Genomic DNA, 13,168 nt, shown 5'->3' on the forward strand with positions numbered 1-13,168 from the left:
ATTGCCCTATTCTCTCCAGCCAGACTTTCAAAGCTGCTAACAGAATTTGTGATGCATCTTGTTAAATGCCTAGAGTCCTAGGAACTGGGCATTATGGAATGGAATAGAATAGATAGAGCTGGAAGGGATCTTGGAGGTCTTCTAGTCCAGCCTCCTGCTCGAGCAGGAGAACCTATACCATTTCTGTCTAGTCCAGGGGTAGGCAACCTCGGCTCTTTTATGACTCCTGGACTTCAACTCCCAGAATTCCTCGTCTAGTCTCTTCTTAAAAACCTCCAGTGATGGAGCGCCCACAATTTCTGAATGCAAACTGTTCCACTGGTTAATTGTCCTCACTGTCAGGAACTTTCTCCTTAATTCCAGGTTGCTTCTCTCTTTGATCAGTTTCCAACCATTGTTTCTTGTCCTGCCCTCTGGTGCTTTGGAGAATAATTTGATGCCCTCTTCTTTGTGGCAGCCCTTCAAATACTGGAATAGTGCTATGGAAATATGTTTAAATAAGTACATTTTAAAATAAATAAATAAACAAGATGCATCAGATGAAGAAATGCCAACTTAGGTTCAAATTAACCTTCTCCATTCTGACCCCCTCCAGAGAAGTTAGATGTTAATTTCCATTACCCTCAGCTATCATGGTCTTTGTCCACGCTTGCTGTGGATTATGGGAGTCAGAGCACTGAGAGTTTCCCAGGCTAAGAAAGGCTGGCAGAGACAGTAACTGAAGTAAAAGAAAGGAGAAGGAACTAGCAGTTTGTTTTCATGGAATGAAGAAACATAAAACATAGAATCATAGGACTGTTGCTCAAGGCAACAGACCTTAACAGGATATAACAAAATAACAGAGTTGGAAGGGACCTTGAAGGTCTTCTAGTCCAACTCTCTGCTCAAGCAGGAGACCTCCATACCATTCCAGACAAGTGGCTGTCCAGTCCCTTCTTAAAAGCCTCCAGTGATGGAACACCCACAAGCATCAATTGGTTGTCTAGTCTATTTTTGCAAACTTCCAGTAATGGAGCATCCAAAAGAGGCAAGAGGTTCCACTGATTAATTGTTCTTACTGTCAGAAAATTTCTCCTTACTTCTAGGCTGGATCTCTCTTTAACAAGCTTCCACCCATTGCTCCTTGTCCTGCCCTCAGGTGCTTTGGAGAATAAGTCAATCCCCTCTTCTCTGTGACAGCCCCTCAAGTATTGGAAGACTGCTATCATGTCCCCTCACCTCCCATCCTTCTTTTCGACAGGCTGGAAAAAGAGACAATATTCTCTTCTCTCGTTCTTTCCATGCACTTGCTTTCCCTGACTCGTAAGGGTGCCCCAGCAGTGCGCTGACCTTGCAGTAATGCCAACACTGTTGTACATTGAGTGCCAGTGGGGGAAATGAGGTGAGTTGGGAGGGCAGGGAGGAGAAGGATAAAAACCTTTCATCCTTTTAGAATCTGTGAGGTTCCGATTGCAGATCATGGATAGCATTGCGTGCAGCTTGTCTTCCTCCTCCTCGTCATCATCAACGGAGGCAGAGCGGCTGGCAGCTAAGTGGTGGTAGTTAATAGTTACTGCTCAAAAAAATAGTGAAAGAGGAGCATAAGAAAACAAAACGGGCGCCAGGATTGACAATCAAGTCTTAAAAGGACATGTGGTCCTCCCCTCCTTTAGGGGGCAGCATATAATTCCATCTTCATGGATTTGTGGAACTTTTAGTTTCCAACCAATGTCTTCTCTATCCAACATTGAGTTTGTATTTCGCTCATCCAAACGCTGATGCACAATAGTTTTCGTAAGGTTTTAGTTAGCAGATTACTCACTCAATCAAACTTGCATGTAATCCACCAGATTCTGCTCACAAAATCCTTACCTTTTCCTCCATGGAAGGCCATTTCAGGGGCTCACACACCAACACACACAATCCTAGACTAAAGCTAACAAAGCCAAATTTCCACGTTCAGATAATACATTACTCCTATGAATCGTCATACAGTTTATTAACTATAAGTTGGCTTAAAATGTTCATTCAACAATCTAGGATAATGGCCGGATTCTACATCATCATGAACCACAATTGACCCAGCTCCATTTTAACCTAGTTTAGCATGTTACATAATGCAATGAATGTTTTTCACTCATTTCCCACTTTTCTTCTGGAGCAACAGATAAAGCAACATAAAAGGCTGGATTTATTTCTGTTTATCTTTACAGATAGTCCTCAACTTATGATCGGTCACTTTGCAACTGTTCAAAATTACAACAGACCCCCCAAAAGGAGCTTGTGATAAGATGGGCGGCCAATAAATTTTATAAAACAAACATACAAACTTTTTACAGAGGCACAACTGAGTGTGTCTTAACAAACTGCATCACTGTTTGGTTTGGTGGTAGCAGAGCCTCGGATAGAAGGTCCATACAAAGAGTGGTAAGGACAGCCGAGAAGATTATAGGAAGCCCGCTTCCCATTATTCAGGACACTGCTTACAAGCACTATGTTCTTAGAGCTCGAAGCATTGTTAGAGATCCCAGACGCCCACTTCACAGTCTGTTTCTGTTGCTCCCCTCTGGGAGGAGGTTTCGAAGTATTTATAGCAAGACTACTGGATTCTGTAACAGCTTTGCTCCTTATGCCATCTGTCTTGTAAATTCGCAGGATTCTCTTCCCCCCCCCCCGCCGTGTATATATATATACATTTGAACTAGACTGTTGTTTCTCTGTGTCATATCTGTGTGTGTATGCATAATGGTATTTTTTTTGAGAGCTGAATGCAATGAAATGCTGATTAGCGTACATTTAAAGTGACAATAAAGTTTCTAATTCTATTCTATTCTATTCTATTCTATTCTATTCTTGACCTAGTTTCCTAGTTATGATGTCCAGGCAACGCCCATGGTCACATGATCACATTTTGGGCACTCAGCAACAGGCTGGCATTTACGGCCATTTGCGGGTCTGCTATCATATGTTCATGGTTTACTGCATTTTGGTCAGAAATCAGTGTTTACTTCCAGTTTCTGGCAAAAACAGCCCCATACTGCCCAATGGGTTCACTTAAGGACATGGCACTTGCTATTCGATTGCCACATTCAGTGAACAATCGGGGAAAAAAGTGGTTATAAAATCAGGTCTGGTCATGTAGTGACCTGCTTTATGACTGTCATGACTTGGGACTAAATTATGATCGTAATTATGCAGGGCTAAATTATGATCGTAATTCAAGGACTGTCTGTATAACAATCTAATGAAGTCGTTTAAGCTGCGAAATCATTAGAATTCCAATCACTGAGAACAGATAAACTAGAATGGATCTGAAACAGATTCTTCTTCTAGTTCTAATCCATCTGGAGTTGGTCAACTTGCACTCACAGAAAACACAAAAAAAGGCATAAAAATGTCCTTAAAACTCCTGAGCATTATGTCACCAGCCAGTCCCTCTGGCCTGCAAGATAAAGTAGAACCCACCTAGCTGATTTTGATACGATAGTAAAAAAAAACCACGTAATTCAGTATTAACAAGAATAAATTACACAAACCCCAGTGTTATATGCATTTTTCTTCTTGGTGCAAAGATGTCAGAAGAAAACTGGAGGCTTGGCTGCCCTTTCATTTATTTTTGCTGGGACATTCAAACACAGACAAATCTGGTTTTAATCTTACCTCTGGTTAATCAAAGCAATATCCACAATATAGCTTATAAAGCTATTTTATCCCAGCATTTAATCTATAGGTTAGCACAGGGGTGGAAACTCAGTGGTCCTGCAAAGGGTGCCAGAGTTCATTCTTGCAAGATTGTAGGTTTCCCATTCTGATTTAGCAACCCATATAACCTCAACATTAAAACTGCAACAATCTTATATCAGAGAGGTCTTCAAACTTGGCCCTTTTATGATGTGTGGACTTCAATTTCTAGAATTCCTCAGCCAGCAAAGCTGGAAGTTGAAGTCCACACGTCATAAAAGAGCCAAGTTTGAAGACCCCTGTTATATCATTTCCCACAAAAGAATTGAGTTATGACCACCTGCAGGAAGTTTAGTTCTGCCCCTTGTTCTGTGGACATGGAAATCCTGACTGTTAGCTGCCCAGGACTACAGAACAGACTATAGAACAGTCTCAGAGGCTATTGAGAGACTGGATGTCCCCATTTCTCACAGTGTGTACATCATACCAAGAGGATGATATTATACAGGTGATCCTCAATTTACAACCATATTACAGTCATAAATAGTGACAATTGTAAATGACTGACCCAGTTTAATGACTTCTTTGTGTGATGGTTGTTAAGCAAACATGGAGTTTGCAAAGTAGCCGTCCTGGTTGTTAAGCGAATGCTGTGGTTGTTAAGCAAGGACATGGTTTTACAAATAAATAAATAAGTAAATAAATAACGCAAGTAAATGCCAAAAATTGTGATCACACCGCAAACAGCTAGAGATGGTCATATTTACTCATGTGACCACATTTTGGGGGGGACAACTGTCAGAATGTTGAAATCAGGTTGTAATTACACCTCTCCCACCCCCCAGTAGGTTCATTGGAACTTTTAATGGTTGTTAAGCGACTGGTCATAAGTCAAGGATTCCCTGTATATAATTTGCTGTTCATTTAACAGAATAACAGAATTGGAAGGGACCTTGAGGTCTTCTAGTCCAACCCACTGCTCAAGAGTTTAAAAGTGTATTGTATTCTTGCAATCTGTGGCTTATGTTACAAGAGCTTAAAAAAATGGGAGAAGTATCTGGAGAAAGATGACCAAAATTTGATCCTAGACAAGAATGTGTACAAGGTGCAAAGATAAGGAAATCAAGGCTGAAATCGGATGAGGACTAGAATGCTGAAAAGAAAAGTTAGTGGGAAGGCCAGTCATGCATGCAATTGTTTGGTGCATTGTTTGGCCACCAGCTTTGTGCTGCAACAAATGAATAATGTGTGCATGTGTAAGTTTGTGTACAGGTTGTCCTCGACTTACGATCACAATTGGTCATATGGTCACATGGAAGGCCATTGCAGGGCCACACACAACAACACACACAATCCTAGACTAAGGCTAACAAAGCCAAATTTCCATGTTCAAATAGTACATTATTCCTATGGATACAGAATTTCTAACTGCTACACAAGGCGACTGTTAAGACAATCATGCCTGATTTTACTAACTTTTTCTTTCAGGATTGTTTAAGTCAAGGGTCTTCAAACTTGGCCCTTTTATGACTTGTGGACTTCAACTCCCAGAATTCCTCAGCCAGGCATGCTGGCTGAGGAATTCTGGGAGTTGAAGTCCACAAGTCATAAAAGGGCCAAGTTTGAAGACCCCCCCCCCATTTAAGTGAATCACTGCAGCTGTTAAGTGAATCCCCCTCCTCCCCCCCACTTGGCTTGTTGGAAGCCAGCTGGGAAGGCCACAAATAGTAATCACATGACCTTGGAATGGTGGTAAATACATTCCTGTTGCCAAATTACATGTTCATCAAGCAACTGTGGGGATGCTGCAACGGTTGTAAATGCGAGGATTAGTCATAAATCTCCCCCCCCATGCCATTGTAACTTCAAACAGTCACTAAATGAAAGGTTGTAAGCCAAGGACCACTTGTAATACTTAAGCAATTGTAAGTTAAGTAATTAATTCTATTTATTTATTAAATTTGTATGCTGCCCAACTCCCCAAAACTTTAATAAAGATTTTTATAAGTTAATGGAAACTCTGTTTGCTGTGTGTTCTTTGGAGCATTTAATTATCACCCAAAATTGCTGGAAGTCAGGTGGCAAAAATTTAATAATTACAAATTATTATTACTCTAGGACTCTGAAGTTACTGTTGGTTTTAAAGTTACTTAAACAGATAGTCCTCAACTTACAACCATTCATTTAGTGACCGTTCAAAGTTACAATGGCACTGAAAAAGTGACTTATGATAGTTTTTACACTTACAACAATTGCAGCATCCCCAGGGTCATGTGATCAAAATTTAGATCTAGGTAGTCCTTGATTTACAACAATTCATTTACTAACCATTTGAAGTTGCAACGGCACTGAAAAAAGTGACTTATGAGCATTTTTCAAACCTACAACTGTTATAGCATTCCCATGGTCACGTAATAAATATCTGGATGCTTGGCAATATCTGGTTCATATGTATGACAGTTGCAGTGTCCTGTGATCCTGTGATCACAGTTTGTAATCTTTTGACGAGCAAAATCAATGGGAAAACGAGATTCACTCAACAACCATGTTAAATTAAATCAAATCAATGGCAGTGATTCACTTAACAACTGTAGTAAGAAGGGTCGTAAAATGGGGCAAAAATCAATGTCTAACAAATGTCTCGCTTAGCAACAAAAAATTGGGGCTCAATTTTGATCGTAAGTGGAGGACCACCTGTATTGGACAAACTGACTCATATTTATGAAGGTTGCAGTAGCCCGGGGGTCATGGGATCACTTTTCGCGACCTTCTGACAAACAAAATTAATGGGGAAGCCAGATTCACTTCACAACTAGCTTAACTTCACAACACACTAATTGAATCACTGTAGTGACTCACTTAACAACTGTGGCAAGAAAGGTCGCAGCATGGGGCAAAACTCACTTAACAACTGTCTCACTTTGCTACAAAAACTTTGGGCTCGGTTGTGGTCGTAAGTTGAGGACTACCTGGGATTCATTTCAAAAATTTGTTTGGATGAAATGCGAGGATTGCCAGCATCAATTTCTGCACGCGGCCCTTCCCATACAGTCTGTGAAACCGGAAGACTAGAAATCCTTACTGTTCTCGTGTCTGTGGCCTGGGTAAATAATCCTGAAGACATAATCTGTAGCTGTCTCCATGACTGACGGCAGTTCCTCCATGTCCATCGACCGGCTGTGGCTGTTCCGTTTCCGGAGCTTTGGAAAAACTTTGCCCTGCAAAAGAAGGTGATGTGAGACTGGGCTGAACCCGCCACATCTAAAGATGAAGTAGGCAGGTAAGCAGAGAGGACCAAAAGCCAGGCATGTTACCTAAAAGATCTCTTGGGGAATAATAATAGAACTGGAAGGGACCTTGGAGGACTTTTAGTCCAGCCCCCTGCTCAAGCAAGACCACCCTAAACCAGTGGTGGTGAACCTATGGCATGGGTGCCAGAGGTGGCACTCAGAGCCCTCTCTGTGGGCACATGTGCCATTGCCCCAGCCTTGCCTCCCCCCGCAACCCCCTCCTCACCAGCAACCCCCCTGGAGGAGAGTTGCCCCTGACCGTGGCCCACATGGAGCAGCGCAGCCAAGGACATGGCAGCCAGGCAGTGTAGACAAGACTCTACCCTCACACCCCAACATGCACCGTTGATGCTGCGGGGCGCGGGCAGAGGGCGTGGCTGCCATGGCGCTGCTGGGCTGCCATGGCGATCTGCGGCAGGCCTGGAGGCGGTGAGGGCCTTGTGGGCAGGCGGGGTGGGGGCCAGTTTTTGGGCACTCGGTCTCTAAAAGGTTCGCCATCACTGCCCTAAATCATTTCAGACAAGCGACTGTCTAGTCTCTTCTTAAAAATCTCCAGTGATGGAGCGCCCACGATTTCGGAGGGCAAGCTGTTCCACTGGGAGGTTGTTAAGAAGGAGCCAAGTCGTTAAGGAAACAAAAGAAAACAAAATGTCTCCTGAACCAGACAAGACGTTGGGTCTGATTACAGGGGAAACCCCTCTCCAAGTCCCATCAAGAGCTACCAGATTTGAAAACCAACAAGGCAAAAGCAGCTGTGGGTTTTCAGAATCCACAAAGCAAGGACTTTGAGGGATCAATGGGGTCCTGAAGCCCACCTACTCTTGGATCCAGAAGTGGCAGCTTCCAACTCTCTAGCTAATTAGCCTGCCAGCTTAGTTGAGAAGGATGTGGGTAAGTGTGGATGAGTTTGTGGGTACTTGTGAGAAAGAGCAAATGTACATTGCAGCCAGTAAAGTTTTGCTGTTAAATTCACTGGGTCTCCGCGTGTTCCAAAGAACCATGTGTGCCTCAGTGTTCAGTTGGAAGTGATTTGAATGTATGTAGAAGAAGAGACAGAGCCTCTTGGAGGGGTGAAGTCAAGAGAGGAATCAGCCTGGAGTCGTTACGTTCCCACAAGTGATCCAAATCCAGCCCCTCTTGAATTTCATTAACTATTATTTAACGCTAATTTAGTGCGGACTGTTAGTTGACTAGATTCTAGTGTGTAGGAATGAGTAATAAATCAACTTAACTGGAATTTAACGTGTGATTCTGATTCTTCACATCTGACCAGGTTGTTGATCAGGGCTGTGAATGTGTGAGTGGGTAACTGTAAGCTAACCCTCCAAGCATGTATAATAGTGGGGCATTTGTAAAAGAGGCCAAACCGGAAAAGGGCAGGGCTATGATGGAGAACATTTACTATACTTGAAGTACCTCTCTTAGGATGTTAAAATTTGAGAGGGAATCCCCAATCTAGAAGATTGGCTGTCAAAGCAGAGCAGATAAAAGAAAGTTTAGGACCCAGAAGAAATCAACAAGTGATGGATCCCAATTTGAGAGAGAAGCCAGGAATCCACCAATCAATAGTTCATTTAACAGCTTCTGAGGGGATGAAATCATCTTATGTGCATTACCTGATTTCAGTGAATTATCATGCTTTGGAATTTGTAATGTTGTCACTGGAAGCCAAGTAGGAAGGGAATGATAAATTGCTCTAGAATAGGGGTATCCAACTTTGGCAACTTTAAGACCTCTGGACTTCAACTCCCAGAATTCCAGAGGTCTTAAAGCGGCCAAGGTTAGACACTCCTACTCTAGAAATTATTATTATTATTATTGTTATTGTTATTGTTAATAATAATAATAATAATAATAATAAAAAAGTTGGAAGGGACCTTGGAGGTCATCAAGTCCAACCCCCTGCTCAGGCAGGAACCCTACACCATTTTAGACAAATGGCTGTCCAGTCTCTTCTTAAAAACTTCCAGTGTTGGAGCATTCATCGCTTCTGGAGGCAGGTTGTTCCATTGGTTAATTGTTCTAACTGTCAGGAAGTTTCTCCTTAGTTCTAAGTTGCTTGTCTCCTTTATCAGTTTCCACCTGTTGCTTCTCGTCCTGCCTTCAGGCGCCTTGGAGAATAGCTTGACTCCCTCTTCTTTGTGGCAGCCCCTGAGATATTGGAACACTGCTATCATGTCACCCCTTGTCCTTCTCTTCGTTAAACTAGACATACCCAATTCCAGCAACCGTTCCTTATATGTTTTAGCCTCCAGTCCCCTAATCATCTTTGTTGCTCTTCTCTGAATTGATATCATTCAATCCTTCTCATACAGAGGCAGTCCTTGCTTAACAAGGACTACCTGTACAATGAGAGATAGCAGCAGGTTGGAGAAGCTGAAGTAGACCAATGATTCTGCAGAGTTGGAATCTCTAGCCTTACCTTTCCCTGTTGGGACCACAATGGGGGCTCCAGCTGTCCACGGGGCAGGAGGCCATTCTCAAGGCAAGATAGGAAGGCCAGGAGATGTCCACCAGGTGGAAAATGGAGTGGGGGCCTCTGGATACCATCCTGACTCACCAGCACCAAAGTCCCACCTTGGTCAGCTGCAGAGATAAATGTTCCTTGCTATTGGCTTCTTTAAAAACAACAGCAACAAAGGTAGTACGGAATTGCAGTCCTAAAACTCAACCCCTGGCTGAAATTAAGCAGGAGCAAAAGTGCATGACAAAGAAATTGCAGAGAAATACATCAATTTCATAGAATCACAGAATCATAGGGCTGGAAGGGAGCCTGGATGTCTTCTAGTCCAACCCCCTGCTCAAGGCAGGAGTCTCATACCACCCCCATCAAATGGTTGTCCAGTCTATTTTTGAAAAAAACTCTAGTGACGGAGCATCCACAACCGCAGGAGGCAAGTTATTCCATTGATTAATTGCTCTCAGTGTCAGAAAATATCTCCTTACTTCTAGGCTGGATCTCACTTGGACAGGTTTCCACCCATTTCTTCTGGTCCTGCCTCTGGTGCCCTAGACTAGAGAATAAATCAATCCCTTCTTCTTTGTGACAGCCCCTCAAGTACTGGAGTTATCATGTCCCCCCCAATCCTTCTCTTTGATAGATTAGATCTACCTAGTCCATTTGTCATACAATTTAGCTTCCAGAACCCTTATCATCGTTATTGCTCTTCTCTGCAGATTTTCCAGGGCTTCAACATCTTTTCTGTATTATGATGACCAGAACTGGAAGCAATATTACCTAGTGCAATATAGAGCGATGCTATCATTTCTTATGACTTTAATCTTATCCCTCTATTAGTGCAGTCTAGTACTGCATTGGCTTTTTTGGCTCATACTTAAGAAGTGGTCCACTAGGATACCTAGATCCCTCTCACAATTACTGCTGCTGAGCCAGGAATTTGAGATCTGCCACCAGAAAAAAATAAGCTGGATACGAATGTTAACAGTAAAGGCTGATATAGACCTGGATGGAATTTCCATTCCAGGGCAGAAAAGAAATAATCCAATCTACAGGGAATTTCTTCAGAGGAAGATGAAGGAGACATCCTACCCTTCAAAGTGTGGTTCAGTTTCAAAGGTGGATCCCTGAAAGGTTCACATAGTTTTAGGTGTATCTGTTTATAGTGGAAGACTTACTTTTATATGAGTAAGCAGACAATTTCTTCTATATATTTTTTTAGATGAAAGGGAGGTGGGAGAGAGAGAGAGATAGCTGCAGCCACTTATTATAACAGTGACAAACTTGCAGCCTATGAAAAATATCTCTGGCCCTCCCCACCAACAGGTGCTCATTTGGGGTGGCATTTTGTTCCAGCAATTACTAGCATCTCTTATTTAACATATTAGTCATCCTGTTTTCTGGACTTCATCAACAAAAGTTCTCCAGCCACTTTAAATTCCTTCTCTGACAGCGAGCAGCTAAAATTGACCTGTACAAGGTTAAACCATCAACCAAATGAAATCAATGCAATTAATTAACAAATTAACACCATTCATTTCAGACAGATTTCATCAATTACTACAACTCTGAGAAACGAAAAGGAGTGCTCTTAAATCACTGCCAGCTTCTTTGGTAGACATTCAAACCCATAAAATAGGAAGACTTACGTTGTTGATGGCAATGGATGCAGACAATTTGGCTGAACGGTACTATCAAGGCATAGTCCCAGTAGATGCTGAAAATGAGATCACAATGACACTGAAGAGTGACAATAGTTGAAAAGAGGAGTTGACATCCAAACTTTTTAAAGTTTGCCAAGGCTGAGAAACATTTGAATCTGACGAAGCAAGCCTCACCTTGCAAAAGCTTGTGGCTTTGAATGAAATTTGTGAATGAGAAACAGATTCTAGCAGACTCCTGGTTGGTTCTTTGCGACCACAGTTTAACACAGCTTTCTTCCTTCATTGTTTCTCTTGAGCAATTTAGAATTTAATAAGGATACTTTGCTGAAAATACTTTGGAATTTGCTAGGACAGGGGTAGGCAACCTTGGCTCTTTTATGACTCATGGACTTCAACTCCCAGAATTCCTGAGCCAGCCATGCTGAGGAGAATGGAGAGGTTTCCATGCTGAGCCATGCTGGCTCAGGAATTCTGGGAGTTGAAGTCCACGAGTCATAAAAGAGCCATGGTTGCCTACCCCTTGCTAGGAGCAAATCTGTCTTTTTTCCTTGCTACCTTTAATTTTTTACTTTAATCTTTTACCCCAAGCAAACCGCTGTTGCCATGCCTTACCTTTTCTCCAGTTCCGAATCGCCCAGGTTCCCGTTCATGAGCTGATTTGGTGTCCATTTCAGAGTTAAAGAATCAGAAGACTGATGAAGAGATAGATATCCTGGAATGGCCTCCATGTCATCTTTCTGTTCCAAAAGTTACCCCAACGGTTATAAGAAAAAAACAAGACAAAAATATTGGACATTTTCTGAAGAACAGGTATTCCTTGGCTTACAGCAACTGAGCTCAAAATTTTCAGCTGCTAAGCAAGAGAGTTGTTAAATGAATTTTGCCCCATTTTGCGACCTTTCTTGCCGCAGTTGATAATAACACAGTTGTTAAGTGAATCTGGCTTCCCCTTTGACTTTGCTTATCGGAAAGTTACAAAAGGTGATCACATGACCCTGGAACACTGCAACCGTCATAAATACATGCCAGTTGACCAGCGTCTGAATTTTGAACACATGACCACAGGGACGCTGCAACAGTCGTAAGTGTGAAAAATGGTCATAAGTCACTTTTTTTTAGTGCCGTTGTAACTTTGAACAGTCACCAAATGAATGGTTGTCCCAAAGGTGCTTTTCCAACTATGGGACAATCATGGGATGACTTGGATGACTAAGAACCTACATAGACACAAATGTTTTGTTAACCTGGGCTTAGAGTTTAATCCATTATAGAGAGGTAAGTATTTTAGAGGAAGAAAGGCCCTGAGAAGAATCGTATGCTCAAAACTCATTTTCTACTTGATAATATGGGGTTGAGACATTGGTACAGGTAATCCTCAATTTATGACCATTCACTTAGTGACAATTTGAAGTTACAACAGTTCCGGGAAAAAAAGGATAGCCCTCAGACCTCAGAGTCCCTGCAGTCATGTGATTGTGATCTGGGTGCTTGGCACTCACATTTATGTCAGTTGCGGTGTCCTGGGATTACAAAATTGCAATATGCTATCTTCCCAGCTGAGAAGTGTGTGTATATATACTCACATACACACACACACACACACGTGTGTGTATGTGGGTATATGCATAATTTATTTTATTTTTTTGTTATGTTTAGGCAGTGTATATTGGAGGTGGTTACCCTTTGAGAGCTGTATGCAATGAACTCTCATTTTAATGTATGCTGATTAGTGTACATTTAAAGTGACAATAAAGTTTCTATCCCATCCCATCCCATCCCATCCCACCCCACCCCACCCTAACATACCATACCATACCATACCATACCATACCATACCATACCATACCATACCATACCATACCATATCATACCATACCATACCATACCATATCATACCATACCATACCATACTTTTGAAAACACAACAAGACTGCTTCTGTGTCTTAGGATTAGTCCATTCAAATGCAAAAATCTCCTGACAATTTTCGTGTAATGGGATTGTGAAAAATGCGTCTTTTAAGTCTACCACTATACCATTCCACGCCACGCCACACCACACACACACCACACACCACACACACACCACACCCCACCCC

The 13,168-nt window shown here is 42.2% G+C and overlaps 1 protein-coding gene across 1 annotated transcript in view; it reads right to left on the minus strand.

The window, feature by feature from the left end:
* LOC107298168 (small G protein signaling modulator 2) overlaps nucleotides 1-13,168 on the minus strand; it is a gene marked incomplete at its 3' end in the record, with an annotated part of 98,867 nt that overhangs the window by 20,014 nt on the left and 65,685 nt on the right. The window contains exons 8-12 of the mRNA XM_029286468.1: nucleotides 11,685-11,809; nucleotides 11,058-11,125; nucleotides 9,373-9,536; nucleotides 6,743-6,878; nucleotides 1,418-1,552 (exon numbers count right to left, since the gene is read on the minus strand). Coding sequence (XP_029142301.1) covers nucleotides 1,418-1,552; nucleotides 6,743-6,878; nucleotides 9,373-9,536; nucleotides 11,058-11,125; nucleotides 11,685-11,809 — 628 coding nt within the window. The remainder of the gene's footprint in view (nucleotides 1-1,417; nucleotides 1,553-6,742; nucleotides 6,879-9,372; nucleotides 9,537-11,057; nucleotides 11,126-11,684; nucleotides 11,810-13,168) is intronic.

This window comes from Protobothrops mucrosquamatus, unplaced genomic scaffold, assembly GCF_001527695.2.
Source record: "Protobothrops mucrosquamatus isolate PMUCROS unplaced genomic scaffold, P.Mucros_1.0 scaffold3770, whole genome shotgun sequence".
Taxonomy (NCBI): Eukaryota; Metazoa; Chordata; class Lepidosauria; order Squamata; family Viperidae; genus Protobothrops; species Protobothrops mucrosquamatus.